General features: G+C 38.2%; 1 protein-coding gene across 2 annotated transcripts in view; it reads right to left on the reverse strand.

Annotated features, from left to right (window-relative positions):
- Positions 1–1,160: 1,160 nt before the first annotated feature.
- The window catches only part of XRN1 (5'-3' exoribonuclease 1), a 55,969-nt gene continuing 43,207 nt past the window's right edge, over positions 1,161–13,922 (reverse strand). For both annotated transcript variants that reach the window (XM_060767791.2, XM_060767790.2), the window contains exons 33-43: positions 13,109–13,198; positions 12,911–13,025; positions 11,813–11,874; positions 10,157–10,261; positions 8,641–8,763; positions 8,336–8,483; positions 8,013–8,194; positions 6,284–6,397; positions 6,077–6,191; positions 4,562–4,722; positions 1,161–4,469 (exon numbers count right to left, since the gene is read on the reverse strand). In XM_060767791.2, the coding sequence (XP_060623774.2) occupies positions 4,164–4,469; positions 4,562–4,722; positions 6,077–6,191; positions 6,284–6,397; positions 8,013–8,194; positions 8,336–8,483; positions 8,641–8,763; positions 10,157–10,261; positions 11,813–11,874; positions 12,911–13,025; positions 13,109–13,198 (1,521 nt within the window). In that variant the 3' untranslated portion in view covers positions 1,161–4,163. The remainder of the gene's footprint in view (positions 4,470–4,561; positions 4,723–6,076; positions 6,192–6,283; positions 6,398–8,012; positions 8,195–8,335; positions 8,484–8,640; positions 8,764–10,156; positions 10,262–11,812; positions 11,875–12,910; positions 13,026–13,108; positions 13,199–13,922) is intronic.

Below are 13,922 nucleotides of genomic sequence, written 5' to 3' on the forward strand. Positions count from 1 at the left end.
CATTACAACTATACCCTTGATTCGCTCCTGATACGGTAAATAAATACATCTGATCAAAATATTGCCAAGAAAAGCCCCATGATAGGTTTCTCAACCGGGGGGGGGGGGGTGTCTCAAGGGGGTTTCAGAGGAATCACCAAAGAGCACCAGAAAATATATTTCTGATGGTTTTAGGGACCTCTTTGGCAGAGAAGGCTGAAGATCTCCATCTGTCCTTCTCTTCCTTTTTGGAAACAGATGTTGAATCCTCCCACCAAAAGCCCTCCTCTTGCTGTGATTGGATGGCCTCTCAGTCAAGGGGAGGGCTGTTTCTGAGACTCCAAGCGGTGAGGGGAGAGCACACCTAAATCACTGTCAATTCCTCCCAAATCCCTCCAGTATTTTCTGTTGGTCATGAGGGTTTTGTGTGGGAAGTTTGGCCCAATTCTATCATTGTGGGGTTCAGAATGCTCTTTGATTACAGGTAAACTATAAATCCCAGCAACTATAACTCCCAAATGTCAAGTCTATTTTCCCCAAACTCCACCAGTGTTCACATTTGGGCATACTGAGTATTTGTGCCAAGTCTGGTCTAGATCTATCATTGTTTGAGTCCACAGTGCTCTCTGGATGTAGGTGAACTACAACTCCAAAACCCAAGGTCAATACCTACCAAACCCTTCCAGTATTTGCTGTTGGTCATGGGAGTTCTGTGTGCCAAGTTTGGTTCAATTCCACCGTTGGTGGAGTTCAGAATGCACTTTGATTGTAGGTGAATTATAAATCCCAGCAACTACAACTACAAAATGACAAAATCAACCCCACCAGTATTCAAATGTGGGTGTTTCGGGTATTTTTGCCAAATTTGGTTCAATGAATTAAAATACATCCTGCTTATCAAATATTTACATTACGATTCCTAACAGTAACAAAATTACAGTTATGAAGTAGAAATGAAAACAATTTGATGGTTGGGGGTCACCACCACATGATGAACTGTATTAAGGGGTTGCGGCATTAGGAAGGTTGGGCCGGCATGAATGAAAACCCATTTGGAAGTACACAATAACAAGTCCTATCGTGCCAAAAGATAGGAATATTTTAAAAGAAAAGCAACAATTAACAAAACTCACAAGACAATCCCTTGGCAAAGAAAACACAAGATTGTTGGACACAAAACGTTTGTATACATTTTTAATGCAAGCAGACATGGGCAAGTCTTTATAAAATTATTGTATTAAAGCTCTCCAGATATGACTTTTTTCGGGTTTATTTTACATTCAAATTTAAAATATTTTTGCACAAACTAAATGCCAAAATTCTGAAATGCTCAACAATATACACACTGGTGCAGTCAGTTCATGCCAGATTTAAACATTTTCTTTTGGCAGATAGACAAAAGTTCTTTTGTTTTTCAGTTTTAAAGAAACTATAAAATGTGCACATAAAAGTCTTCCCTTTCAGATCATAATAAAATACTATTCTATACAAGATCTTAGTGAAAAAATCCAGCATTTACAAAATACCTTTTGAGAGAAATGAGCCATATTATTTTTAATATAAAAAACAGAATGAAATTATGAATAAAATGTATTAAACCAATTGTTTATATCTGAGAAAATACACATCTAGGAACTGGGCACCGAGGATACAGGAAACTAATACCGATGTGATCTTTTCATATTAACAAACTAAAGCAAGACACAATGAAAAGATATACAATACATTGCTGGGATGAGAACCAAGCTGATGAAAACTTGACTGGCAGTTTTACTGAGATCACAAATCCCCTGGTATAAAATAACAATAAAATAACAATAAAATGATAGTTCTGCTGGTTCTGATTTTTTTAAAAAATAAAACAGCCTTTTCACAATTCCATAGGACTAGTTCTAGTATACAGAGATCAATGTAAGTCTTGTGAAATCGGAGAAGTAAATGCTAGTATCTGGATTAAAAGTTGTTTAGACAGAGCAACCTAGAGATTCCTAGAGACAACATACGAAATCTATGAATAATCAAATTCTCAAATGTCTATACTGTAAATGTGGAGGGACAGCAGTAATATATTTTGAGTGATGCATCTAAACATGTTGGCACATTTAATGAGTTGTTTTTCATAAAAATCTGTAGCCACATTAATAGCTAGAGATGAAAGTATTAGAGACCTTGATTTAACTGGTCACACAGAAATGAAATTGTATCAGACCCTAGCAGTGGAAAGACATCTTGACTTTTAAGATCTCTGTACCAATATCAAGCATGTGTTCTCCAGTAAACACCGAGTAAAACATTTGACTTATAGCTGGACTGTGCCTATGATTCTGTGACATATGCTCTTTTCCCACATTGCAACGTGACAATCCCCTTTAAAAAAAGAATATTCTGCTTGCACATGAGCATCAATTTGAATGCAGGGAAAGGACCATACACTATAGTAGGCATCCTCAAACTGCAGCCCTCCAGCTGTTTGGGCCTTCAGCTCCCAGAATTCCTGACAATTGAACAAACTCGTTCAGGCTTCTGGGAGTTGGAGGCCCAAGCAGCTGGAGGGCTGCAGTTTGAAGATGCCTGCTCTATAGTCTGAAGAGTGATAATAGCATCTGGGTGTATGCATACATTCTTACATTCACAAACTTAAATTTAGGAAACTTTGAGATGTATACACCGAGACTCAAGATGGTACTCTTCAGACCATTATTTTCTTACATGGAAGTTAATTTGGAAAAAGCAAGGTGTGAGGCGTTGACAGCCGACACACCAAGATAGTGTGGCTAAAAGAAAAAAGAAAAAAAAAAGATCCTGACATTTTGAACGCTGGTAATAGATTAACATATTTCAGTTTAAAATTCTACCTCTCTAAATATGGAACTAGCACAATGTCGCCTCATCGGAAGGGTCAAACTAACCAGTCTTACAACAGGCTAATCCCAGCTCACGTTCCCTATTAGTGGGTGAACAATCCAACACTTGGGGAATTCTGCTTCACAATGATAGGAAGAGCTGACATGAAGGATCAATAAGCAACGTCCCTATGAACGCTTGGCCGCCACAAACCAGTTATCTCTGTGGTAACTTTTCTTACGTTATACACTCAGACAGGACTTTGCTTTTTTGAGTATGAGACTGTGCTGCAGCATCTTCCAAACTCATAATGTAAAACTTAAAAAAATAATTGAGAAGGTTGCTTATATTAATGAAAACAAACTATTCAAGATCAGTGCTTTGGATACACCAGGTCAAATAATACTGTATATAAGTGGTTCTCAACCTGTGGCTCCCGAGGTGTTTTGGCCTACAACTCCCAGAAATCCCAGTTTAGGGATTTCTGGGAGTTGAAGGTCAAAACATCTGGGGACCCATACATTACAAACCACTGCTGTATATGCTTTTAGAGATCAACAAATGTACTAAAAGGTCTTCAAGAGGGATGTGTTCATTTTGGTTATTGGAGTAAGACCAGAACCACAGTAAAAGCTATCAAAGTCAGTCATTCACATTACTGCTTCCAATGAGTATGGGACACTTTTTAAAAACATACTTGCACTTAAGTAAAACATTCCTGAAGCATATCTATAATCTGGTTTCCTCATCAGTTGCTTGTTAATGGTGCCAGTTTGTTAAAAACAGTTAATTACAACAATTTTAGTCAGACAATGTCCAAGTCCTTAAGCTGCTTTGGCATAATTCCTAGAAACGAATCTTACACAAAAACAAAGCTGTCAGTATCACAACAGTGAAAATCTAATCATACTGTAATCGGTCAGAAGGATCTGAAAAATAGAGATAAAATGTTAGGTGACATATAAATTAAACCACTTAAAGAAGTTGTAGCAACATTAACAGGGAGACAAAATGTCAACAACCATGCTTCCAATTCTCAATTTAAACAAAGCAATTATCAACTAGGACTGCCATCTCCATATTATTGCTCATCTCCTGGGGCAGATCCATAAAAACACTTGTTAAACAGGCACAATAGATAAGGGTCATTTCTTTAACTCAATGTCTCATGGATATTAAACAGGTTAAATCACTCTGTTCAATGGACATAAATACTTATTGAAAATAATCAAAGTAAAAGGAGATATTCACGATTCAAAACATTTTTCAAGTCATTATGCTTAAATGTTTAGTATTGTCTTTTAACGTAATGGAAAAATAAAGTCATCAGAATACTATGCTTATTCTGAAGATTTGGGTACACCAAAATTCACAGCTAATTTTCTTGGCTTTCTCTTGGTAGAAACATTTGGTGTTGATTTTTTACGAGATGCAACTGAGTTTGAAGAAGCCATTTTCTCTTGAAATAACATCCCTGACAGAGCAGTCTGCGGTGGAGATCTTAAAGAATCTGAAGAATGATCCTGGAGATGCAGTTTTGTACTGTCAGATACTAGATGCTCGTTCTTTAACTGTGTGTCTTGAGGAGAAGCTGGGAACTCCTTGGATTCAGAGTTCATCTTGTTTGCAGCCCTTTTTTTAGTTACCTTTGGAAAAAAAGACTTACATTTACCATTCTAACATGTGAGAAGCATGGAAAGTTTTGTATATAGTGGGATGTGGACATCGCAAAACTTACCTGCAAAGGTATAAACTGGTTGTGTGTTCCAACTGGTACACCAGCCATAAAAGGCACGTTTCCAGGATACGGATTGGCATAATAAGGTTTGCCATGAACCGGCAGTGGAGTTCCCCATGGCATGGAGCCAAACGCATGAGCGGGTGAAGGGAACATATTAGCTGTGAAAATAATTCGCTAGATTCAGATTATGATACTAACTGGAAAAAATAGCTTTCTTCTCCCACCTTCTCAGATTCAGCTCTGGAGAAATCTGATTTGATCTTTGCCACAAAACATTTTGTATTAATGTGACTGCAAAGTGCAGACTTCATAAAATTACAGAAAAGTTGGAAGAGACCCCAAGGGCCATCTAGTCTAGTGTTTCTCAATGGGGGGAGGGGGTGTCGGGACCCCTAGGGGAGGTCACGAGGAGGATTCAGAGGGATCACCAAAGACCATACAAAAACATGTATTTCTCATGGTCTTAGGAATCCCTTTGGCAGAGAATGCTGAAGATCTCCGCCTCTCTTTCTCTTCCTTTTTGGAAACAGACAGCGAATCCTCTCACCAAAAGCCCTCCTCTGCTGTGATTGGTCAGCCTCTTAGCCAAGGGGGGGGGGCTGCTTCTGAGACTCCAAGTGGGGAGGGGACAGTAGGCGTGCATGGCAGCATGGTGTGTATGTGTGGGTGGGTGAGGGAGAGTGTGCAAGGCTGGAGACAGCCTCATGCCAGCAAGTCCCTTTAAGACATGGGGGTTTGTGTGGGAAGTTTGGCCCAATTCTATTGTTGGTGGGGTCCAGAATGCTCTTTGATTGTAGGTGAACTATACATCTCAAATGACAACATCACACACAGCCCTCAACTCCACCAGTATTCAATTTTGGGTGTATCAGGTATTTGTGCCAAATTTGGTCCAGTGAATGAAAATACTTCCTGCATATCAGATATTTACATTACAGTTCATAACAGTAGCTAATGATAGTTATGAAGTAGCAACGGAAATAATATTATGGTTGGGGGTCACCATAATATAAGGAACTGTATTAAGGGGTCACAGCATTAGGAAAGTTGTGAAACACTGATCTAGTCCAACCCCATTCTGCTATGCAGGAAGAGCACAATCAAAGCAATCCCAAACAGATGGCCATCCGACCTCAGTTTAAAAGCTTCCAGATAAGGATCCTCCATCACACTCTGAGATAGTGAGACATATAAATGTTCTTATAGTTTACAAGAGGGACCAGGACCCTTCTTTTGGTTGAGGTCCACATGCTCTTAGGTATTTCTTGCTGGGAAAAGCATGCCGCCAAGCAAAACCATGTATCTCCCCCTTTCTGTCATTTCCTTGCAATGCATCTTTCTGCCAGCCCCCTTTTTTCTTCTTCCCTCCAAGTAAAGTCTCATTTTATCACATTTTTGACATTGATTCAAATTGAGCACTTTTAGACTGATGTCTGCATACAGGACTAGAACCAGAGCGCCCCCCCCCCCCCCCAAATGCACATAAACACTAAAATAAGATGAAAGACCTACCACTGTGCTGGGTGAAGACTGGAGGAATAGATCCAGGTGGCACAAGAGGTCCCACAGGTGCATAATTTGGAAATACAGGTGCTTGTGGCAGTGGATAGTTCATCCCAATCGTGCTCTGCATAAAAGAAGGAATTATTATTGTAAATGCCTAATGAAGGAAGAAAGACATTCCTGGGTTTGGTAAAGCATTGTGACGACTGAACTCACCAACTGTTGTAAAGCAAACAATGCAGCATTCTCCTTGGCTTCGTTTTCAGAATGGCACTGAGGTCCATGTACTAATAAGCCGTTTGACAATTTTACTTGACAAACTGTCATTGTCTATGGAATATAAACAAGTTGATGTTGACAATGTTTTATACAAACTGCTACAGAAAAAGAAAAACTTAAAAACACACACATTAGTAATCTCTTTGTTTCTTCCCAAAGATTACTCAAGGATCAGCAGTTTATCACATTACATATAAAAGATGACATCTAATGTCATGAGAAAATTGACTATCATTCATGTAATGGGACTTCCCATTTTTCCTCCTCCCTGGTTATGCTTCATGTACACACCATAGATCTACTCGAGAGACTTCTCCAGCCCTATAGAACAGAACTAAGGCCACATTTTTGTATAAGATGAGATCTCTTCTATTAGAAGTGTCTATCCTAGTTGCATGCAGACATTACTAAGTAAGTACAACTTAATTGTGGGGCAAGTGGGCTTATTAACAAAAGACCCTCTTTGTGAATGTACAGCACAGTAACTTATTAGCAGCAACATGACCCAGCACCAGTGATAAAAGGAACAAAAACACACAGACCAATGTTATATCTTCCATAGGAGGCTTTTCTATGTAGTAAAATAATATGGTTGCACTATTTACAAGAACAAGGTTTCCATAACACAAATAAAGTTCTTTACAATTCCTTCTTTGCCTCCATGGTGGGCTTCTTTCTCATGCAGATAAACAGCTTTGCTCTCACACAGCCTCCCCTCACAGAAAAGTTACGCAGGAGCTTCACACTGTAGCTTTACACACAGCAGGCTTCACACAGGAGCTGGAGTTTCTCTCACAATGAGGCATTCTCTTACACTGAGGCCTATTGAGGCCTACTAAGACAGGCCTTTCTCGCACTGAGGCCTTCTCATACTGAGACCTCTCTTACACTGTGGTGAACTAACACTGAGGCCTTTCTCCCACTGAAGCTTCTCTTTGATGGCTACTAAGCACACCTGCTTATATAGAACTACAGCCTTTCCTGAGTCACTGCATCCATTTAACCCTTTCAGTGCTTGACTCATGTTTTTGTAATTAAAAATATCTAGTTAATTTTTAATATTTCTGACATGAAAAGATACTCTAGTCCAATGCAGAGGGCACTCAACTTTTTCAGGCCTGAGAGTTGGATGTGAGTCATGCTGAGACATATATCTGTGCATATCAAATGTAACTCCTCCTGATTTGTATGTAAACAATGGGGGAATATAATATCTACAAAGTTTATGAAACTCATGTAATTTGTCCCAGTATTTATTACACTGGCCAACACACATTTTGGTGCTGCAAATGTTAGCCTCGTTTCTGGATATATTTGAGCTGCTGATTCCAAAAATGGCAACAGTTGCCCCCTATTGGCTCTAGTTTTGAGATACAGACCATATGCCATTTACTAGTCTTCAGCTGCTCACCCATAAAAATCATTATAACCATATCTAAGAAACTAGAGCTGATATGATCTATCCAATGCAATTTGCTGGGAGTGTCCCAAATAGCCCCAGGAAAGACCTAAAAATACGATGCCAAGCTTTTTTTTTGTTGGAACGTGTTATATGTTTAAAGAACTAAGCTTGTGGTCTTCTGAGCAATGAATCAAATATTACCTTCTGGGGTCATAGTAACTAATTCACTTTTCAGTAGAACCTATCATTTACAATTGAGCTTACCTGTGGGGTTCTAAGAAATGAAAAATCTGGTGGCAGCATTCCAAAAAGAGAACAAAGGCGAGACAGCTCAGATACTGGTGTGGACAATGGGTTTGGTGGTCCAAGAGGAGGGTGGCCTCCAGTTTCCATGCCTTGAGTGTTCGGAAACCCTCCTGCACTGGGGGATTTGCTCATGAAAGCGGCTGTCAATGAAGAAGAGCATCAGTGTTTGAAAAGAGTAGCTCAACTTACTTGAATGTCAGAGGTTGAAAAACATTACATAAAAAAGCTAACATTACTTTTAAATATGCACACCAAGTAATTCCAATATTTTAATTACCTACCCATCTTTTTTGGGTGCCTGTGTTGTGAGGCAGATCCATAAGGATCTTGTCTTCCAGGAGAAGCAGAAACTTCTTTCACTGCGGTCTTCCCTTCAGTTGTGTCAGAAGCATCTATCTTCAAAATTTCTTTGAGCATCTGTGTCCCTTTCTGCAAAAGGCATCAAAAGTAAAGAGCTACAGACACAGTGAAAATTGAGAGTATTATCATACTAATCTGTTTATGCATGATGTTCCCCTTCAGTTTAAAAAAGAAACCAAGGAGACTAGCTCTTAATTCTGTAAGTAAAACAGCACCATATACAAACCATAGCAAAAGACTGTGGAGACAAGTGCTCTTCATTTGCTGGCTCCTCGGAGTAAGATGATTTTACTTCCTTTTCTTTGAAGATTTTCAAAGATGCCAAGATGTCTTCAAGTTCAGATCCATTCTAAGGGGTACATATTGATAGATACTAATTGGAAGTACACCATCAAGAAAAAAATTAGGTATGACCAAATTTCATCAAAAATTAACAGAACTGATCTGGTGGTCTTAATACCCATTCACTCTCAAGTAATATGGCTCATATTACTTAAAAGGTTTTTCCCAATCACAGTATTTAGTACAGTTTTCTCCACATAAATTCTTTAACATATTTACTTTGTTGGAGAGACAGTGAACGTGATTCACATGCGTTCTACTATGCACATATACACAGCACAGCTTCTTGCATTGCAGTATTAAAGATAACTCTATTTACAAAAGTGTAGTGTGTGTGTGTAATGTCCAATAATATATTAATTTATTTACTCATTTTTGTATTTCCTTTACCATATATACTTGAGTATAAGCCGACCCAAATATAAGCCGAGGCACCTAATTTTACCACAAAAATACTGGGAAAACGTATTGACTCAAGTATAAGCTGAGGGTAGGAAATGCAGAAATAAAAATAGATACCAATACAATTACATTAATTTTGGCATCCATAGGTTAAATGTTTTTGAATATTTACATACAACTGTAATTTAAAATAAGACTGTCCAACTCTGATTAAACCATTATTCTAACCTCCTTCAATGTAAATGTGCTTACGTATATTGCCAATAATAATGAGAGAAAAATAAATAAATGTAATAATAATAATAATAATAATAGAGTGAACTAATGTAAATCCAATAATAACAATAGAGTAAAATAAATAAATGTAGTAATAATAAAGGAGTAAATAATAAATGTAACAACAGCAACAACAACAACAACAACAACAGAGTAAAATAATAAATAACTCTGACTCGACTACAAGCCGAAGGGGGCTTTTTCAGCCTAAAAAAGGGCTGAAAAACTCAGCTTATACATCAGTGGTTCTCAACCTGGGGTCCCCAGATGTTTTTGGTCTTCAACTCCCAGAAATCCTAACAGCTGGTAAACTGGCTGGGATTTCTGGGAGTTGTAGGTTGAGAACCACTGTTGTACAGTATATCCTGCTTTCTCCCATCATGAAATTCAAGACAGCATGGCCTTGCAGTTAAAAGTTTCTTTGAGAATCTAATGGCTTACAGTTTAAAAACATGGAAGAAGGTTCATAATCACATTCAGAACTGTACGGAAGATCCTGCCATCAATCACTACAACATTCTCCAACTCCTCTTCAGATGCATCACATTATGCTCATAAACAAAATGTCAAATCCGGAGTGAGATGCAATCCCATATTTAAAAAAGCTCCGTGAAATAAACAAAAGATTTCAGTGATTAATATGTAACAGTCCTACTGCATTCCCCCCCCCCCCCCCCAAATATTCTAAAGGACATGTGAATGTTTAGTTAGCTGTGTCCTACCTTCTCTGTTACACTGGGATCAACTTCCAACTTTTGTTCTACTGGGATACTTGGACTTTCGTTCCTCTTCAAAAGCTTCACATACTTGTTAGCACCTGCAACATTCTGAAATAGATTAGGTTAGATTAAATGTAAATCATAAAAAAGCAAACAGTATTTAAAAATCTGATTCTTTTATGTTTTAGTTTTAATAGTTTTAATGCGATGACTATTATAAGTAGTTATAAACAAGATGCTAAATGCAAAACCAACTTTAAAACTTTCAGTTTGTTGTGTGCCTTCAAATCGGTTTTACAAGGTTTTCTTGGCAAGATTCTTCCACAGAGGAGTTGCTTCTAAGGCCGAAAAACTGTGATTTGCCCAATATCGTCTAGTGCAGTGGTTCTCAACCTGGGGTCCCCAGATGTTTTTGGCCTACAATTCCCAGAAATCCCAGCTAGTTTACCAGCTGTTAGGATTTCTGAGAGTTGAAGGCCAAACACATCTGGGGACCCCAGGTTGAGAACTACTGGTCTAGTGGGTTTCCACTGTCAAGCAGGGATTCGAACCCTGATCTCCCAATGTTGTAGTTCAATCCTCAATGGACTGCACTACCTGATTCATTTTCATTAGCCAGATCTATACAACTCCTATTCCAGGTACTTAAATAGGCCATATCTCTGAAGCTGCAATTTTTAATATACTGATCTGTTAGAAACATTCATTCTGTCATTCTAACTGGGATCTTGAAAGCCATTTACCCACCTCAACCATACCCCAAAGCTAAGCATGTACTTTAGAAACAGCTAAATGGTTTCTTATGTCCAAGTTCTATTGTTGTCATTTTGTTTCCTTTGTATAGTTTCTTACTGTATGACATATTATCAAATTGCTCTCAAAAGTGTAATGCTACAGGGCAAGAAACTGGAGAAAGGAGACTGATCCTTAAGAAATGCCAATGTAGTATACAGTATCACTTCATGATTGTTTGGATCTTGTTTCAAGATTCATGAGAAGTGGCAGCATCACTGTGAGTCATTTAAGAAATGGTTCTGAGAATCAAACTAACCACTAAAATTGTCCACATTCACAAACATGTGGAGAATTTCAACAGAAAGGAGGAAACCATGAAAATGAACAAAATCTGGCTATCAGTATTAAAAATAAATAAAGAACAACACTAAAAACAGGGGACTTCCAGACATGAAACTATCAGGGCCAGCTAATCAACTCCCAACAAAGGAGTCTTCCAGGCAAGGAAGCAGCCAAACCTTGAAGGTAAAAGGCTATTCAATGCTAATCAAGGTGATGAACTGCAATGTTCACACTTTCCTCAAGCAGGAAAGAGTTCTTTCTCCACCTGGGACATTCCACAGATATTTAAACCCCCCTTTCCTTATTTCCAACAAACCTCACAACCTCTAAGGATGCCTGCCATAGATGTGGGAGAAATGTCAGGAGATAATGCTTCTGGAACATGCCATACAGCACGGAAAACTCACGATAACCTAGTTATTCTGACCATGAGAGCCTCCGACAACACATTAACCACCAAAATTATGCATTAAGAAGGTTTTGAATAAATGTATTCTTCCATTAATAGAAAAGTAACCAAGTGGTCCAGGATAGAAATTAACAGGGCTATATTTATCAGAGTTTGCATACAGTTATAATTACCTGTTTATTTGATACTTTGTGTGTTTGACCTTCATTTCTTGGATCTTTAGATTCTTCTTTGGCTACAAATACAAAATTCATTATCTTACTCATTGCACCAGAGTTAAAAAGACTTCTAAAGCAATCATATAACACTATGTAACAAAAACTGAAGAATGTTTTCCCCTGGTTTGAAAGTGTTATTTCCTGTTTAATTGTGTAGTACTTGCTTTGAAAGTAGTTGATTAGGACTCAATGAAATATTCACTGGAAAACTATAGCAAAATGTGCGGCAAGATGTCCCACAAAACCCAAGTTTTGCAGTTTAATAAACTTTTCCCACATTTTTATGATAGAACCAATTAGGAAAAGACATTTATAACTCGGGAACAAAAATAGTGTTACATAGTGTAATTCCTTCGATAAAAAGCTTCACTAGCTACTAGTGCATTTCTGAGTACAATTCAAAGCACTGGACATGACTATATGAGCAAAAAGAGAATATGGCAGATGTTTCTTAGAACTACGAATGTTAGGGCTATAATGGCAGTTTCACCTGTTTACATCAAGTGTCACTTGGGATGGAGCCCCTGGTAGCACAATGGGTTAAAACCTTGTGCCGGCTGATACTGCTGACCGAAAGGTTGGTGGTTCGAATCTGGGGAGCAGGGTGAGCTCCCATTTGTCAGCTCTAGCTCCCCATGCGGGGACATGAGAGAAGCTTCCCACAGGATGGTAAAGCATGAAACATTTGGGCTTTCCCTGGGCAAAGTCCTTGCAGACGGCCAATTCTCTCTCACCAGAAGTGACCTGCAGTTTCTCAAGTTGCTCCTGACCCAAAAAATTACTTAGGATAGCAGTAGAATGTATCTCCAAAAATTAAATACTTTCTAAAACTGGACCTCCCAACTAATAAAGGAAGACCAAAATATTTGAATAAATATACTTACATTGGGTTGCTGTGAGTTTTCTGGGCTGTATGGTCATGTTCCAGACGCTTCCTCTCCTGATGTTTCACCCACATCTATGGAAGGCATCCTCATGGCCATACAGCCTGGAAAATTCACAGAGATCCAGTGATTCCGGTCATGAAAGCCTTTGACAACACATTATACTTACATTTCTTAAACGATTCTTGTTTTCTTTGGTGACCTCTGAAGCTACTTTCATTAAAGCCTGGCTTGCAGAACTGGCCACTGGTATTCAGCTTTATAGACTGAGGTAACATTCCACCCTACGGAAAAAGATTTGTTTTAGTACAAAATCTTGCATTCCGTGTCACTTCCACTTCACATTCACCTCACAATGGAAACTAACCTTTTCGTGCTTATTTTGTTGAGTAGGGTGAGGCTTCCCAGAGCTCTGCAAAGTTTGCCAAATGCTGCAAAATTCATCATCTTGTTTATTCTGAGGTTGTTGGAAAAGAAAAATAACACAGATTCATATAAGCAAAATCTGCTTTGTATTAATTTCAACAAATGAGAGAAAAAGTGAGATTGTGCCTTCATGTAGTAACAGGCTGTGTTCAGGAATTAATTAAAACAGAGCCAGCCAGGTAACTTCCACTTAGGTGGCTTAATGGCTTTTCCACTCTGACCATTTTCAAGGGGTATTGGTATACATTATTTTCATTCTTTATTTTTGAACCATAATGGCCTATAACTAAATTCACTCACACATAAAAAGGTTCTACTTGACAAGACAGATTCATGTAAAGAGAGAAATAATAGATAAAAGTTTTAAGAGAAGAGTTCTGAATGAACTCTTCTCTTAAAACTTCTATTATTTCTCTCTTTTTTAAAGACCAGAGAACCTCAATTCGTCTCCAAATACACAAGATCTTCCATTCTCTCTCTCCCTATTAAATATCCAGAGGTTACATGTAGTACCTGGGTTAGAAGTAGCTGTTACTGTTGCTCTATCATTTCTAGGCTTTCAGAATTTAGTGGAAACTATATTCTTGTTTACACAACATTTAGCTTCTATTTTAAAGTAGCCGCCATTTTTGAATTAACCCAATATGGGATTAATCAATTTTTTTTAAAAAATTCAACTGGCCCTACTCCATTCTTTAGCTTATGAAGTTACATGCAAGTCCAAGTAATATTTATTTATTATTTGCAGTATTTAT

The sequence above is a fragment of the Anolis sagrei genome, chromosome 3 (genome assembly GCF_037176765.1).
Source record: "Anolis sagrei isolate rAnoSag1 chromosome 3, rAnoSag1.mat, whole genome shotgun sequence".
Taxonomy (NCBI): Eukaryota; Metazoa; Chordata; class Lepidosauria; order Squamata; family Dactyloidae; genus Anolis; species Anolis sagrei.